We start from the raw sequence: 18,477 nt of genomic DNA on the forward strand, positions 1-18,477 counted from the left end.
GTGAATTGTATTTAGTCATGCCAAGGTATTTAAAGCACCCAATGAACAACCCATTTGAATATACTTGTTTCAAGTTATATCTAGACACAAATGTTCCATGATACATGGAAATTACAACAGTTGGTACTTTAGCATCATGATCACAAGCTTCTTCAGCGTGTTTTTCTTTTGGTTTCACGCATCCAAGCAGAATGCAATGAGGGCTCAGTTTCCAACTCCGGCGGTCAGTCGCACAGTGAATAAGTGGCACTTCATTAGACACACCAAAGAGAGTCGGTCTGGGCTGAGACGTGCTAGCATGCTAACCGTGCCCTAGGCCAAGCTGGGGACGCCAACAAACCTGATAGGATCAGAAAGTCATGATCACATGTTATCTGGTAGAAGGGACATGAATAATGGCAGGCATGGTCTTCCTTGGGGCAGGGGGGGGTTAATGCACAGCCCTGCATTTGCCTATATGTCAGTAGGTCTAGACGTGGACGATACGAGCACGCAGCAGACATCCTTTCAACAACAGAGATGTTAAGATGCCTGGAGCGCTTCTTCTATCCACTAACCATTCATAAGAGTCTAAGCCATCCATTGCCGCAGTACACCCTACAGCCAGTCAACCTACTTCCAGTTTGCACTGGATCCAACAAGGCAGCAGAAAGTCCACTCTTTGTTAGGCTTTTCTTTCTTTGACTCGGTTTTCTCGCAGTCGTTCCAGCCTTTGCAGCATTTATCTCAGGCGCTGTCCTCCCTCTCAGTCTATATTAGAGCGTTCTTGTTTCCCCTGGCTCCGATGTTAATGCACTCCCAATCAGTCTGTCCATTAAGCGGACGTGCGCTGTCCAAAGGCCGACATGCAAATGAGCCGAAATTGCAGCGCCCTGTGCACTCCTTGAAATCTCCTCAGACATGAAAATGAGAGTAAGACGTGCAGGGGAAGAGTGATAGCTGGGCAATTCATTTTAGGCAAATAATAATAGCAGGGATGAATATTGCGGAGAATAACCCAATCAGGCTGCCATTGTGATGATGTGATGAAACACTGAATGCTAAATGTGTTCTATCTAGGAAGGCTGTTGAGCGCACGTTCATTCATTCATAGCCTGGCACTGGCTCGACGGGAGCTGAAGCCACTGCAACTTGGTAGTAGCCCGTGCATCTCAGAGACCAAAAACAGTTTTTAAAATAGATAATAATTTTACTTTTCATTTGGAAAATGCTGTTTCAAAGTCAATTACTTACCAACCTGTTTCACAATGGCACTCCAGGATTTTGTATATTAAACCTTTGTGTTAGCTTGTGCTCTGAAATGATTTATTTTTGCCAAGAGCACGGAGACCAGAGGAAGAGTGAGAGAGATATTGCATGGCAGTCTGTCTTTTATTGTCCACTGAAAGCATCATAAAGTACTGGGATGCTTTTCATGTGTGCTGTTTGCTTGCTATATGAGCGGCTTTCACACCGATTTCAGCACCTTTCTGTTCTCCATTCTCACGCTATTATGAAGATCCACAGCTAGAAATGTGAGCTCACTGTCCTGTGATGGTCTGACCTCCGTGATTATTTAATTATTAAAATATGAGGATTTCAACATGCAAAGCTAATTATTGAACTAGGAAAAAATAAACAACAAAAGCACGCAGAAAGCGCAGACCTCCACCTGTTTCAAACAGCAATGAGACGTTGGTCAGACTAAGGCTACAGTGCCAGCACTGGCCTTGACAGAACACCATCAACATACAATCACTTGTTCCCTGGCACATTATTCATATTTCCTGAAAATTAAATTCGTATGTTGCTTTGAGTTGTTTCGGTAATAGAAAGACACAGTTTTATGCTTAGAGTCCAGGGGATTCTAGTATCATTTCACATGCCGTGTTTCCAGTGAACAGAGCGAGTTGGTTTGTCTCAGGTAGTTTTAGTCACAAGTGCACAACTAGTTGAAGTTTTATTACTTCAACAATGGCGTCGAGTTATTAGCCTACCAGCTCGGGTTGCGGCTAATGATAGCACTTGTTTACAACAATGGCTGCCGTTGCCAGTTGACTAGATTTCTAATCTGTGGTGCCATGGGTGTATCACATGTATCAGTACCCTGATATCCCTCTTTGAGATGTTTTAGCCAAAAACAGTTAGGGTCCGGTCTGTTATTTCATCCCCTTTTGGTGGCAAAAACGCCCCAACATGGGCAACCCAGATCACTACAGCAGTAGATTAGAGGGAATGTTATTTAGAATGAAGATTCACCAGGTTTCCATAAGTATTAAGGCCTACAGTATTTGCGCCCCATCACATGCTTCCATGCATTTTTTTTGTTTGTTTGTTTGTTTTTTCGTCGTCCACCAATATGTCCACCAGGCGGAGCAGCTCACAGTCAAAACATTTATGACAAGACAAACTCCAAAACCAACATTGCAACTGCAGAAGAAGTATTGATCATGTACCTCTTGCATAAAAGACAAAAAGAGGCAGCGCAGAAGGAGGCTGTTAAATACATTGAGACTGGAGGATGGAGGTTTTCCACCATGTCTTCTTTGTGTCTCATTAGAGTTATGTATCAGTTAGTAACAGCCACACTGGCCCTCATGGTTTCCGTTTGGTCTGTATCCATAAGCTTTGCGGAAACGTGCAGAAATACAGCAAATACAAATGAACGCTTTGCATGGACAGAAGGCTCCCTCAGTATCTGGATCTGTATGGAATGTTGAGCATAAACGGGCATTTATGCTGCAAGGAAGTGTAAGCTGCAGCCTGCAGCTGCAGCAGAAGTAACACACCAGCGCCATTGTCTTCGTCTAGAGAATATTTTTTCAGCTCTTGTAAACAACAGTCATAAAAAAGCTTCCCCAAGAGCAAATTAAACGTCGGGAAAACAAGTTTGTCTGTAACACGATGTGGAGAAACAAAGCTTCACCATAAATGTATAGTGAAAAAGTTCCCTCAAATATGCTTCACCACATTTCACCAGAAGGCATTGGATATGACTCCATTTTGTTCTGCTGAAATAGGTTTGTACTAAAGCCTATGGGATGGATTCAAGCTCACCTCCTCTCCAAGTATCTAAATCGGTTGGGTGGAGAAAGAGAATGATGCCGTTGTGTGGGTGTGAGAACTGTCACGGTGGAGATTGTTCAAGGTATCAAGAAGTAGAAAGAGTCGGAGAGTAAGGAAAAGACAAAGCAGAGGAGATTTTGAATCCAGACGCCACGTGTCTGGCATTTAATGCATATGGAATAAGGGAAGACTGTCATGTGCCAAGTCTTAAGTGGCAGTGGCACTCAAAGATAATGAAGAGCGATGATGAGGCCATGCAGAGTGTGTGCTGGGTGAGTCCCACTCTCCTGAAATCACCCAACAGCCACCTATCAGGCAGCACACGCAGCCACTTGAACTCTCTGCCAATGGCTCTGACTGAGCGTCAAAGCCTGCCAAACCAGGGATCAAACTCCACATTCACGTCCTAATCCAGCGTACCTCATTGTTTGCCCTGTTGTGAACATGTGTCTGCACGTGTTCATGTGCATGCATGAGGCATTGTGCCTTTACAGCCGGCTCACAATGCAAGAGCCACAAAAAAACAAAAGGGAGAGACGGTAAAAAAGCTGCATGTCTCTCCTGAATCATGACCTCAAAACATTCTTGAGATCTCCATTGTTTATCACTCAGCCATGCACTTGTAGATGAGGTATCATGAAACAGTATTGCAGGGTTGATGAAACAGTGTCCTGATTTTCAGCGGGCACTAGATGGCGCTCTTGGTTTAGAAATGATGAGAGGCTTCATGGAATTAGTTGTACGAGTCGAAACATTTTGGAGCACACACTGCCATCTGGTGGTCTCTGAAAATCAGGACGCCGTTTCATGAAACCTCATCGACCTCTTCAATACTGCATCATGAAACTTCATCGACCCATCACTACATTAATCCAAAACACACAACAGTAGACACTATGAGAACCTGAAACTCTCATAACTCATAACATTTTACTTGCTATTAATATGTGCTCTTCAGTGTGAGTAACTTCCTGCCACACACACTACACACATCCGTATGGTTAACCATGTGTAGGTGATCATGAATCTCCCTGTTTTTCTCCACCCAGTTTCTGCCACAGGCAACAACGCGTTTCCAATCTACACAGGTCTTTTGATCCTTTACCACGAACCAACATTTGCACCTGTACCGATCCGAAAAAAAGAAAAAAAAAAAAAAAAAAAAAAAAACGCCAGGCATGTTTACAAAGGAGGAGAACGGATCGGGACTATGAATAAAACATGATGCCCTATTAAAAATAATCTGGCTCAAAAGTGCCAGGGGCCCTTCAAGCTGATATAACCCCACAGAAACACACGCGCGCCTTCAACCACTCCCACTATCTCACAAGGTTCAAGGAGAAGAGTCCCTGATTAGCACTTCAACGTCCAGAGAATGCGTTCAAATTCAGCAGGACCCTGCTGTGAATGTGTTCGGCAGAATTAAATAAAAAGAACCGTAATTGGCACTCAAGGCCATATGGATGGTTCCTACCTGAACATCTCGCCCAAGCCCTTTAACACGCCTTTCTTGGATTTGTTCTTGTCCTTGTCTCTCTCCTCTTTGTCACGCTCTGTTTTTTTCCTTCCGCTTCCTCCAGCTTTGTCTCGATCGATCCCCCGGTCCTCTTTGGAAATGCTGCCGTTCGGTCCCGGTCCCACGGTGAGATCACCGCTGGTTGACATCGACTCAGGGCCAGAGCGAGAACTTTCCTCTGTGTCCTCATCTACTGGAGTGGAAAGACAGAGATGATCATTTCAGCAGTTGAGTAATACGTAAACACATACAAAGATAATGGGTGAAAACATCCCAATGAAAATGAAGTTTGAGAATATGAAACAGAAGAACGTTGTCAAATATAAACTGTTACATTTCGATCACATCTAAACTGTCTTCTAAAATCTTCAGCAATGCAAATACAACCCGTGGTGAGAGTTTCCTTTCACATCTTAACTCCAGTTTATTTCCATTTTAAAAACCAGCATCTAATTGAAGCTCTGAAGGTGATGCAAGGTTCATTAAACACAAAGTTTCAATCACATCTAATCAGAAGTGATGTGCGAAATGTAATTAATCTGTCAGTAATTAAATATTAAGCTCATGTTTGAAAAAAAAATCCTGAGATCTAAATTGCAAATGTGATGCTGCTGCCGGCAAGCTGGCTGTCGCTGGAAGGCCTCGCGAGGTAGATGTCCTTTTGATTACAACATATCGCCAGTTCAGTTCCGTCTTTGATGGAAGTGGAAACAGAAAAAAAAATGCTTATCGGGATGAGAGACGACGGCAGGAGGGATATGATAGAGGCTCATCTTTTCTAACAGATTACAAGACTCACTTTTCAAAGCCTTCTTGGACTGGATGTGGGGCTATAATTCCTATCTTGGTGGAAACGTCACAGTGATGCAACACATCACACAAGAGTGTCATGAGTCGTATCTGAACTTCTTTTTAAAGTCGCTGTTCGTCTATAACCGGGGTCATAAACCCAACTGACATGGTTGGGGGCGAGCGCCGGGTCAAGTCTGGGTTTTGTGGATCGCCTTGCATTCCACAAAATGTTCTAAACAATGAATCCCAGCATGCACTGCAGGAATATAAGGCCCCAGAGGCTGATGGATAATCCTTCTCTTTTGTTACTGAGCAGTAATATCTTTGAAGTACGAACGTTTTGATGAGAAGTATCAGAGTACTTCATTGGTCACATAACTTTTTCATCTATAAAGGGACAGTCATTCAATAATGGACTCATGTTCAACATGAAGTGTCACACCTACAGTTGCCTTTATTTCTGCACGCAATATGGTGAATTTCTGACTACAGAATGACAACTTCCTCTCTGCCCATCCGGACTGAACTGAGTCAGGGTTTTCGCCCAAATGTGAAGCAGAGCACTTACGCTAGGAGAAGCACAGCATCCAGTAGGGGCTAAAATTATTAGCATTTTCTAGGGTTTTCTGCCTAGTGTTGTTTTTGTCAATTTATAGTCAAGTGTGACTTGAAACAGCACAACCTTGTTGTCAGCTCCGCCTTCCCGTCATCTTCTGTGGTTCGAAAAAAGGCAGAATTTATAGCGTTTCCTGTGGGGTCAATGGAGCAGGAAGCAGGTGATCGCAGAGCTTCTAAAAACACGCGCCCCCGAACACTATCTCATGTCTCGTGTGATATAAGCTGAATCGCGTTGTTGGTAAACAGCAAATCCAAGTGGACAGTAGAAACAGCATCGTTGTTACGAAGCTCTTTTTTGAAAAAGGCATGGGCAGAGAGACGCTCTCTGATGACATCATCTCAAGGTGCAATTTGCTCTAAATGATCGCAAAATAATAACAAATGAAAAAGGACATTAAGTAATTCTCTTTTTCTAATTTTCGCTAAATATTTCGAGATATTGATTAGTGTGAGCGGTGGGGTGCACACCGATCCTCTTCTGAAGGTGGAGGAGGCTAAATCACTGTGGCAGCCCGAAACAGGAAATGCCAAAAAACAAAGAAGCTACAGTATCACTGTGGTGTTATTTAAAAGGCAAAATGGCTACTTATGTTATTGACAATTGAGTAGTGTCTGTTTCTCCACTTCAAGACCAACAAGGGACCGTCTTACCTCATCAAACCTATTTGAAAACACAGCACAATAGTTGAATTCAAAAGGGTTTCTTGCTCTGATTTACTGTTTTTGGCGACTCAAAAATACTAGATATGTTGGTTCTCTCTCGATGATCATGACCCCAGGCGCTAATTCCTCAAGATATCTTCATGCGTATTTTTGTTTCTAGATGTGAAGAACGCATCTTAAAAAAACAACGTGGGCAGTTCACCACCACAACATTCGCCCTGAGTTTGACTAAAAGCACTGTAATTGCCAGATTACCATCACTTGGTCTTGTTGTTTTTTTACACTTCATGTATTCACGTTTGAAATCCTTGTGTGTCAACACACACTTTTTTGCGATATCCAGTCCATAAATAAGTGAATATCAGGCCTATTTAAATGTCCTCTTTGAAAGCCATGCACATTTCAGGTGAGCTGCGAGCAGAAGGTAGAGCAGTGACATGAAAGGGAGGAGCCTGCCCCACATTGTTTTCTTGTCGTATTTGAGAATGCTCAGATGTTGTGCGGCACAAAAAGTCAATTTTGTCCAGCAGGGATATCTTTGAGCGACACATTTTCTTGAGGTGATGCCAAATTCCTATTTTATGTAAATAAAAGCCCGCGAGCAGAAGGAAGCAGCGGCTTATCTGTCAACTTTGACTATTAACCTAACCGACGGACTGCTTTTATCTAAATTGAAAAACAGAGTTATTTGAATATCACGGCTGAAGAATGCAATATACCACGGCGGAAAGAAAATCGCCTGCTTTCCCCATTTTTCTCAGCCGAGATAACACTGTATTTAGTGACTCGCCGACAGAGCTGATGAGAACAAAACGTTTCCTTTCCCAAACGTTCCCACTCTCCATTAATGGACTCGGTGAATGTGGAAATTTATTTATTGTAATTACTCTAGTGCTCTGGCAGAGTTATTACCTGTCTCGCGAGAGGGCTGTGTTGTTGCCATTTCATACACAAACATGACATATTTCTGCATTTTTGTGGGCACAAATCGTCTGAAGAAACTAATGGAATATTTTTTGGGGGATAAAAGCGGGAGAATTTTAACAAACACTTGCTGCTGTACTTGACACTGTGACTCTAACTACAATCAGTAATGACTTTTCATGATGTGACATTTTTGAAATTAATGTGTGTTTTGGTCAATTTGCTGTTCATCTTCATATATACAAGTAAATGAATATTAGTAAATGAATAAAAGTCAATACATAAAATAAATAAATAAATATATATATATATATATATATATATATATATATATATATATATATATATATATATATATATATATATATATATATTTATTTATTTTATGTTTTTTTTCCACATGTTTTTAATCACTTCATTTTTACATATATATGCAGTATATATATATATATACACAAAGACCTCTTGTACTTCCAGGAAGTACCATAAACAACCATCAACCTAAAACACTTCATGTAAACACGACTGGTGAAACATAAATAGTGGCTGATGGATTGTGTTGGATTTTCTGACAGCTCTTCAAACTGTGCGTCAATATGAATTACAATGTCGCAACAACAACCTCATCACAATTTCCACTTCGACTTCACCTGCCTCCTATCGAGGAACATGGCAATGCACTTAAAGGGCCAACGCTCCGGGGGGAAAATTTGTTGCCACAGTCTTTTACAATTTGACTCAAGATGAAGTGTGTTAATATTAATGAGTGTGTAACCTAGACGCCTTTGCTGATGAGCTTAGTGGCGGACACGTCTATTCAGCAAACGGGGGGAGTCCTAACCTACTTTGGGGGTGAATCCAGACATTCCAAAAAGGCTCTGGGGAAATTCAGTGGAGCTGGCCCATATATCACCAGCATACTCTCCAGATTATTTGACGTTCCAAAACATGGGGGCTTGAAGACTCACGTGTGTCCATGCTGTTTTCCTCCTCGGCGGAATTGGCGCACACTTTCTCGTAGGATTTGTCGATGGCCGCTCGAAAACTGTCGTTGCATCCGCGGCCTCTGACAATCCGGGAGTGAGACCTCTGGGGGCCGGACTCTCCGTTGAGCGTGATCTCAGCCACGGCGGTCTGGAGGCTTTCCAGGGAACTGGACTTCTTCAAGCCCAATGACGGGCCAACCTCTTGCTCAGAGGAACCTGCGGAAAAAAAAGGGAATTAGATTTTAATCATGTGTTTCTTCCGCAGCGGCCAAAAATATAAACCCGTATAGAGTTTGATGTTAATGAACCCTGACCTTTTTTTCCCCTCAATATTATAAAACATATGCTACATTCTGGGAGAATTTAGGAAACACGCTAACGTTGACAGACTGTGAAATAACTGTTGCTGGGAAATGTATTTCAATTTCCCAAATATTTATTTTATAATATGTATTTTAAATGCAGCATCCGATGCAGAACCACCAGATTCAGGAACATCTGGTGCTGTCAGGTAGCTGAATGTTGGACAATAGCTGCAATACTGTTTATTTGTTTACATTTAGTATATTACTTTTTTTGGTTGTACATTTTCTGATAAGTATTTAGCTGATATTTATTTATTTTTGGACATATAATTTTTGTTTTTTGGAAATCGGAGGAGACCGAAATTTCGTTGCCATAATATAGTGATATGTTTTTGTGCAATGACAATAAAGAAAGTCTAAGTCTAAGTCTAAGTCTAGATGAATTCATTCAATCTATCGATCAACAACCTACGTTTTGTTCCTTAAAAAACAAAGAAAAAAAAAAAACAGACTGGCCAGCTGGATGATACCGTCAGCTCGATTTCCATCCCACAGGTCCTGAGCACAGTGAATTCAACGTTCAAAAGTCCAGCTGCTCAACTGGGAAGCAGCGAATAGCCGTAATTGTTTTTCCGATGTTTGCGGGGAGATGTTTAGTGCACGTAGGTGGAGCGCCATTCTGGCATTGGTATTTCATTTTGCCAGCTGCGACATTTATTTACTCCCTGGTGATCTCACCTCGCCTGCCAGTCGGTAAACAAGCACCCGGGGTTGATTTCCTGTCCCCTTTCATTCCGCCTTGATTCAAGATGGATTTTTGAGTTTGAGCTTGTTAAACTTCAGCCGAGGAAACAGTCGCTCGCAAAGACCCGACCAAAGATTCAATTATATTTGTCACCCACTCCTCCAGAAGCCTCCAGGGGCACGGCATATGTCACCATGTCAGACACTGTGTCACTACATCTCCCTAAAGAAGCAGATGCTGGCTCACTACACTACACCGTCTCCTCTGTAGCGGCAGATGGTTAAACAGCACAGCACTTCCTGTCTTTTGGTCGTCAATGGTGCGGGAAGCTCTCACTATTGACCACACGATGTATATGTTTCCAAGTCTGAAACGTGACGCCCCAGTGACGCACGCCTCGGCGTCCAGCCCTCGCAGCGTGACATGTTTAAAGTTGTCCAAATGAGGCGTGTAACACTTGTGCTTGGGGAGCTTTCGGTGGCCGGTTGCACGGATTAACAAAGGAAAATAAACCCACTTCTCTGATTGAAATTATGACTACCTTTTTACAAGCAGAGCCCCTACCATAACAGAACTGTGTTGGCGGGGAGCTGAGAAATGTAAACACCAAAGGGATATAGGAGGAAAACTAAATGAAAATAGAAAACCTCATGACTGTGGACTCTTGTCCTCTGAACCACATGGAACAAATGCTCATTTTCTTTGATAATATAAAAGGCCCTTCTGGACATTCACTCGCCAGAGTAGCATTACTCTCTCGACATGGGTTCTTGCATCTTATACTATGATGTCTGAGGTCATCATTTGATTCATCTTACCTCATTAATACTACATTACTGTGGCATAAAGTCAAATTCAACCTCACAGTTACAGCCTGTTGGGGTCTGACATGTGCATTGAAATAATCTCCACAAAGGTTTATGAAATGAAATCCATTAAAAACCCTGTTGTAAAGCAGCAAACAGCTGCCCTCATATTTCTGCCACGACAGTAGCAGCCTGGACTACTGCATTTGGACTGATAAAAACAAGATGTCCTCCTGTATCATGTCCATTAGGTCGAGTTAGATGTGTGTGTCATCATGTTTCAGTTTGTACATAAAGGAATAATATTGTATTTCTTTAAATGTGACCAGAGGAATGGTGCATATATTTGAAAACTAAAACTTTATTTTAGGTTTCTGTTTGGTCAGAAGGTTCAATGAAGACCACCAAATTCTCTGTTTATTTAATGGTCAATTCACTAAAAGGTTGAATTGGGAAAATGAAAACTTCTGTCCCCAAAATCACATTTTAAACAACACGAGCCTGCAAAGACGCCCATTGTACAGCTGAGACTTGACTACAGACACCTACACACACAACCTCCTCAACAGTATCATCCTCATTGTTTCATTCAAAAGGTAATGCATTGGTATTTGAATGCAGTTGCCTGGAGCCAAGCTGCTTTGGCTTTTGGAGTTCAAGATTGTAGTGACGTGAAAAAATAATGTGACACTTCATTGAAATAGTTGTTCAAATACAAATACATTTTAGAGCAGTGAGAGCCACCTGGTGGGCTCTGAAAATGAAGACACTGTTTCATGAAGCCTCATCAGCCCTGACAACTAAGCAAAATTTAAAGGAGTAATTTGGGATTCGTTTCTTCACAATCTAAACAGGTAATTACACATCATTTTGCTATAACATACGTGCCTCTGTACCCCACTTCAACAAAGCAGTAGCACATAGGGTTATTGACCTGAACTTGCAAAACCAAATGGGCCATTAAAACACATCTCAACACAAAAGCATGTTTCATTGATAAAAACAGTTTGTTGACATGTTAAACAAACCAAAGTTTCCCCGTGTCTTTAAGGGCTTCACGGGTCGCAGGGACACCGGCGTTTCTGCTACATTGCCTCCCAATGCACTCTCACTCGGAGTGTAAGTGCCTCTCTCTCATCCACAGCCGCAATAGATCTGGTGTCAAATAAGCTAAAAGGTCAGCCGTTATCCGGTGGAGTTACCTTTCAGCGGCTGTGAATGTATTGTTATACGTTTAACGCCCCATTCTACTCTGTTTCGCCAATATTAATAAAAGTGGCCAATCCCAGGAGAACTGCAGACTCAACGCTGAAATAAATGAACACCAATCCTATAATGCCATATTCCATTTAGCAGGCAGAGTGGCCACGTTTGCCTTTGGGCAGGCTGAAGCGGTAAAATGAAACTTTACTGTGCGTTACAAATGTCTGAGGGCTTCACAAAGCACTGTTGGCACAAGTGAAAGATCCATTTTACGGCTTCCCCTTAAAGAGGCACACCGTTTCTGATTACTTTGAGGAATGTTAATGCGACAATGTCAAGCATTAAAAAACCTTATAAGGCGAGAAAACGCTGGCCAAGACCTTGGAGATGCATTTGTTGAATGGGGACAATTTCATTATGGGAGACTTGTTGGGCACTGGAGAAGCTACTTTCAGAAAAGAGCAGAGTAAGTCGGGGAAAACTCAATCTTACAACACTTTGTTTGAGGGGTAGCGGGGTTGTTAATCCTGCAGATGGTACACAGAAGCCAGAGTGCGTGTTCGATACAATGGGATTGCAAGTTTGAGCAGCACAAGATGCAACAGTTCAAGGGAGCTAAAATGACATCTGCTGTACTTGAAGAGAGGGAATTATCTTCCCACTCGGTATTCAGCCCCACAATCCTCTTCACTATTGTCTCCGGTCAGAGCTGCGGATGACTGAGAGGAGCAGACAGACAAAGACAATGGCGGAGCGAGCGGAAAGGCAGTTTGCCCAAAGACCGTGGCTGCCTTCAACCTGCTTTTGTTTTCATCTGAAGCAGCCACCGCTCTCCAGGGAGAGTTTGACGGACAGCTCTCTGTATGTCAGTCCATTATGTGATTCCTATCACAGAGGCGTCGCTGCAACGCTCCTCATCTTTTCAGCGGCGTGAAAATACACACTCCCCGTCATGCATGCAAAGGCAAGCTTGTCACTTGGCGGCACGTTTCGTGGAGCTGTGGCGCTTGCATTGGCGGAAATGTGAAAATAATCAGACACACCAACTGAAGCGGCCTGAAAGACAATCGGGGCCGGCGGCCTGTGTTCTCGGCCAGAATAACAGCAAGGACAGTTCATTGGAGAAGATCCATTGCCATTAAACGGTAAAGGCGAGGCATGGCAAACCGCATGAATAAATCAGTACCAGTTATTACAGGAACAGAAGCCGAAGTATAATTAGAAGAGCTAAAACTATGCTCCCCGGCCATTATTCACCACAAGCCCTTGCATGTAAAGATCTGTGTACAGACAGGGGCTCCATTACACATAATTTATTCAAAGAGCCGGGGCTTTAAGCGGGGCGGTAAAAGGGTAATTACGGTAAAAATAGCCTCCGTGGTGGCTGAGGGAGGGCCAAGTCCAGGTATCCCAGCCGAAGTCAGGTGCCTCTGGGTCGTCCAGGTTCTACGTCTCTGCCAGTGGTGGATCATTAGCACCTCAGAGGACGTCCTCCGTATTGCCGACCACGTGTCAGCGAGAAATCATCATTAAGGCGCCTCGCAGGCGGCTCACTTAAGGCGACTCCCACTGTGTCGTAGGCTCAATAAGGGGATGAATGTATGATAACAGTGCTATTTTTAGCTGCTTTGTTATGATGTCAACATGACAAGGAGAGATTATTGAAAATTAGTTTTCGTCGTGCAATGAATTTAACACCGAAAGCAAATGGTATTTTCAAGTAAAATTTAATTCTTTCCGCGTTTATTTAACATTTCAATGTTGCAAAGAGATATACACTTATGAAACACATTTAATACTGTTTGCTTCTGTTTGATTTAGGGCTGTCAAAGTCAAGGTTTTATTTTATTTATCTGGAATTATTTTTTATACAGACTAAAAATATTGAAAAGCCCACTTCAATATTGGACAAATATGCCTCTGGTAACAGACAACTACTGTAATTTCCACACTATCAGATGCTGCTTTTGTCTAAAGGTCAGAACCCTGGGACTTATACAATGTTGCGGCTAATATATGGTTTTTAACTGGACGCCATTTCATAAGCTATTTTAGAAGTTATCCTCATGTATTTTTAAGCTGGGTGCAACATTCACCATTGCAGACAGCACCGCTGCACCAGTGGCTTATAGACCAGTGCAGCTTGTATTTGAACAAGATCTATTTTCCTTCTTAAATGTTTATTCATCACAACTCTTTGGTTGGATTATTTTGATCAGACCACAAACAGTATTATGTGGGGTTGGGGGTTCCATTCAGGACTAACAATGAAAATTACTGGACATGTTAATATTCAGAGTTTATTCCTTTTTTTTCTTCTGTAATTCTTTGCGCCCAGTTTCCAACTTTAGCAAGCCAATATGTTGTTCGACTTCTTAGAAGAAGCACAATTTAATCGGAAAGTGTCTATCTTCGCATTCACAGTGTATCAAACTATCCACAAAAGCCATGGTGGGATGTGTCCAATCATCATCATTTGCATCATTGTTGATTTATTTAGATCTTAATTTTAATATGTGACCAAGTACGGCTGACTTCTGCACTGCTCCCCCGCTTGCCTCAGCCACACAGAACTCACAACGTTGCCTCCATTTTTCACTGAAGCATGATGGCAAAGGCCACATATTAGTTTGCCAAGTCACAATTCAACAGAGAACAACTCTCTCTCTGCAGAATGAAACTCTCTTCTGAGCCCAAGGTATTGACTTGAAGGAACACTTTCATGCATACGCACTGGAGTTTGCCAAGATTATGAGCTTGTTGTCAAGATAGAGTATTGCCAAACATAATCTATTGACCCTTGACAGGAACGGGGAGCACGACCACCTTGTTTCGTTGTTACAGTAATGGCCGCTTACCTCCACTGGGTCTTGGCCTGGAGACAAGTTCATCTGCTACTGGTGAAGAGCACAGAGACGCACCAGAGGTTAGTGAGCGGCAGCTTCACACGCAAAGCCAGACAGACGAAATGTTAAAGTGAAAGACAGACACGAGGATGTTGAGAAATTGATCCAAGAGCAGCTGATATTACATCTCATGCAAGTGCCAGACATGAACGTCCTGCAAGGCAAAGCACTGGGTATGTGCTGATATAATTCTGGCAGCCGTGCCGCTCTCTTCGCTCCGTCTGTCTTCCTTCAATCTCGCTCCTCATCTAAATGGGATCCAACTCGGAGCAGTCTGACCGATTTAGCATATTTCAACAATGATGTGCTTTAAAGAAAGTCTCTTCTATCTGCTGATGTGGTTTGAAAAGCACCTGGAGCCTGATGAAAAGGAAGGACAGAAAGACCCAGAGAAGGAGTAGAAAAAAAAGAAAAAAAAGACATGGGTGGTGCATTGTTGAGCGGATTAATTGTTTAGTCAAGGTAGCATGAAATCAGAGAGCAGCTCTATTAATGAGTTCATGAAAAGCAGAGAGGTACTTCGTCATATAACTTCTGAAGAGCGCTGAGATGTTCTACGGCTCATTTCATTCCCTACTCGATTGTACTCCAGCCACAGGCCATTTTGTTCATTGTGTGGCTTTGATGTAATAATTTCATTAAAATAATCACCATCCTTTGGCGGTTTTCTTCTTTTGAGTAATTGGAACTTATGTCGGTGCACGTTGTGTGGATGATGTAGCTTTAATGTTACGCAGACTGCGGAGTTCAACTCGTGTACTCCACTGCTCATGTGTGGGTTGTATGATACGTCGGATTGTTTAACTGATATTGCCACATTTAAAGGCTCCAGAGTGACAATGTTCCATTACTTTGAGCTCCAGGTTTAGACTGGCGCTGTCAAGACGGCCACACATTGATCCGTCATCACGATGAGATTTGAACTTTCCACCAGCGGAGCAAATGCTATGAAGGTTCCAAAAATAGTTTCCACTTTTCATACAGTTTTTATTGTCTAACATTAGAGCTGTAGTCGAGACCACCACACCTGAGACAGAGTCAAGACCAAGGAGGGGCAAGACTGAGACCAAACTTAACTTGGAAGCCATCAGTCTTTTTGCCATTGTAAATCCAAACAAACCTATGGAGCACCACCAATGTTCAACGTTAGCTCATTTCCAACCAATCCCTGAAAGTTTCATTAAAATACAATTGCTATTCTGTTTATAATGGATGGACTGAACCGCAAACAAGTCGCCCCCATGATTGGCAGGGGTAATTATTTGCTTTATTAATGTTGTGTTTAGAGCAAACTTGACATTCACAGTCAGCGGTCTCTTTTTCCCCTGGTCTTCATTAATAGGCATGTAAGTAGCATCCAGGAGGTGCTTACAGAGTCCAACAGGGCAGAAACAAGTGTAAATGCAGTTGATTCTGAGACAAGACAAAGGCCTTAAAATGTTGTCTTCAGTCATGAAACTGGTGAAACTCTTGAGACTGGTGTTGAGTACTTCAACACTCCTCTGTCTCACAAGCATCACAGCAGGAGATCAATACTTGTGTGGTGTTCTGACGCTGATCATGTGGTGCACTGCTCGTATTTACATAGCACCGAAAATTCCTGCTTCGGTCCCTGTATTCAAAACTTACTGGAATTGTCTCGCAATACTGGTGGACAATAGAGATGCAATTGCTGTGTAAACTCCACTGTGTTCACTCCACTAAAATGTCCAAAAACATTCACTTTGCACAAAGAAGCTGTACACGGCAAAAATGAGCTCAACAGTCTGAACAGTTGTTCATTTCTGGTGCCGGCATTTGTAAATGCTCCCACACTGGCATGTTTTATTGTCAGGATTATGCCACTTCATGACTTCATCCGAAGCTTCTTCTTACTGTGTCATATTTGGAGGAATACAGCAGGCTGCTTGGGGTTTGTTCATATCTTCAGACAAATGTGAAACTTTTTCATTTCATCAAGTCACGAGACGTCAGTGACACAACACAGAGCACTCACCAAGATCCATGCTCTTGGACTTGCGGGTTTTGATAATATCCAGCTGCGCAGGGTTTTCAAACTGCTTGGTGCGCTTCTCCGACATACTCTGGCGGCCGAATCCCTCCCTCTGGAAGGAACCGTCGGGGTCCGCGTCGGCGCTGAGTGAGCTGCGAAGACAAAGGCGATGGGGGGAACAAAATATTATCACAAAGCCGTAAATTCAGGGTCATTTGAAAAGCCGAGCCTTTTATCTGAAGAGCGTCTAATGAACGGCAACCATCTGTTGGCGCTATAACGCCGGGAACCGTCTTGGTTATTAGACCGAGCGATGAAATCAGACCATTAATATTCATCCATCCCCCGAAACCTCAGCCCCAAACACTCCTTTATTATCAGATAATGACCATCGACATTCAATATTCTGCCTCGCGCACTCAGTCAGATTCAATCCTTCATCTCAAAGAGCATTCCACACAAGGACACCTAATGGTGTCTGCTGGGCAGATTCACTTGGAGGGAGGATGCTTGTGATACCCTGGCCAGGTGATGGAGGGCCAGGGTCATGGCCACTCAATAACCCCCTCCTCTTATATGTCTGGAGAAGCGGCAGAAAGCGCGGCCCACCTTTCCACTTTTCCTTTGAGATCCTCTATCTCTGTCTGGATCTTAATTGAAAATCTGAGGAGAGCAAGGGACACGTTGGGAGTGGAGGGCAGTGGGATTTGCATGGAGAGGACGTCACAATTAGGTTGAAAACATGGAGATATTTTGGTAGGAGCCACTGAGGGTTCCGGTCCAATGCTGTTGCAAGCTCCACAGTTCAGTTTCCTCATTAATACTGTCGTCCGATGAGAGGTATTTGAGATGATAGCAATCTAAATCTATTATTTCACGTTTTGAGAATCTCCCGGTGGCTTTTCTGTAACTACAATCCCCTGCAGGTCGTTCTCCTCAAAACGCCGCAGACCTGTTGGCGCTCTTTTGCATGTAAACAATTCTTATTTGCCTTGTCAACCACGTCGAACACAAAAGCAGCTTCTCGTGTCACGGAGCGACCGGCGTCAGCTTGTCACTTTGCCGTCGACCGTACCTGACAATCCCATCTACGATCACACCGTCTCGCAGGACCGACTCCAGCTGACACGGGAAGAGAGGAAGGTGGAGCAGGAAGAGAGCAATGACAGCACAGATGTATTATTCATTTATTCATCAACCCCTCGCTTTTCTCCTCTCATCATTTGAAGCCAACGGAAGAATGAAGGGGAAAAAAATAGGAACAGTGTGCCCGCTCTTTTTCTGTCTCCCCAAATGTCATCTGTCAGCGCGTGACTGAGATGGTTCAGACGGGAGGGAATGTATTTTCAGCTGAAATTTAGATTTCACTCACTCTTTCTGGCATTGTGTCTCTGGCCCGATTGAGCACGCACGAGTGAAGGCCAGGAGGGGGCTACGTGCCCAAATATCGCTGGACAGAGGAGGAATTACTCGGCACATCAAGCAAGATGGTATTGCACCTAGGCTCATTGAGCTGAGTCAATCTCTCCCCTAATCAGTCTAAACATTATGACCAGGCACAGTTTACAATGCTGAGCATCTGGTCATGAGAGAATGCTCAAAACAAAGGGAGTGCGTCCAACCAGTACTGGACAGTCCCCAAGCAAACTGAGTCAAAAGAAGAATGACAAACTTCAAAACAAAGATGCCGACAGTCAAAGAGGTTTTGATCATGTAGGTCTTGCACATATGACGAAGCAGAGGCAGCGTTAAATATTTCGCAACTGGAGGACGAATAATTTCTGCCATTTTTAGGTCTTCTTCGTGTCTCATCAGCACGACGTATCGGGTAGTAACAGCAACACTGCCCCCCGTGGTGTCCAGTGGTACTGCTCCAATTTGTCCAGCTTTGTGGAAACGTGCAGAAATACGTACGAAATGAACGCAGGACACAGACAGACGGCTCCGTGCAAATCCAGATCCGTACATAAACATT

General features: G+C 43.1%; 1 protein-coding gene across 8 annotated transcripts in view; it reads right to left on the reverse strand.

Moving 5' to 3' along the window:
• The window catches only part of LOC128755422 (partitioning defective 3 homolog), a 336,729-nt gene that overhangs the window by 104,663 nt on the left and 213,589 nt on the right, over positions 1-18,477 (reverse strand). For 5 of the 8 annotated variants that reach the window (XM_053858873.1, XM_053858869.1, XM_053858874.1 and 2 more), the window contains 4 exons: positions 16,506-16,654; positions 14,462-14,500; positions 8,527-8,760; positions 4,520-4,754 (listed from right to left, as the gene is read on the reverse strand). In XM_053858873.1, coding sequence (XP_053714848.1) covers positions 4,520-4,754; positions 8,527-8,760; positions 14,462-14,500; positions 16,506-16,654 — 657 coding nt within the window. The remainder of the gene's footprint in view (positions 1-4,519; positions 4,755-8,526; positions 8,761-14,461; positions 14,501-16,505; positions 16,655-18,477) is intronic. The other 3 variants (XM_053858871.1, XM_053858870.1, XM_053858872.1) reach the window with 3 other exon arrangements.

The sequence above is a fragment of the Synchiropus splendidus genome, chromosome 3 (genome assembly GCF_027744825.2).
Source record: "Synchiropus splendidus isolate RoL2022-P1 chromosome 3, RoL_Sspl_1.0, whole genome shotgun sequence".
Taxonomy (NCBI): Eukaryota; Metazoa; Chordata; class Actinopteri; order Syngnathiformes; family Callionymidae; genus Synchiropus; species Synchiropus splendidus.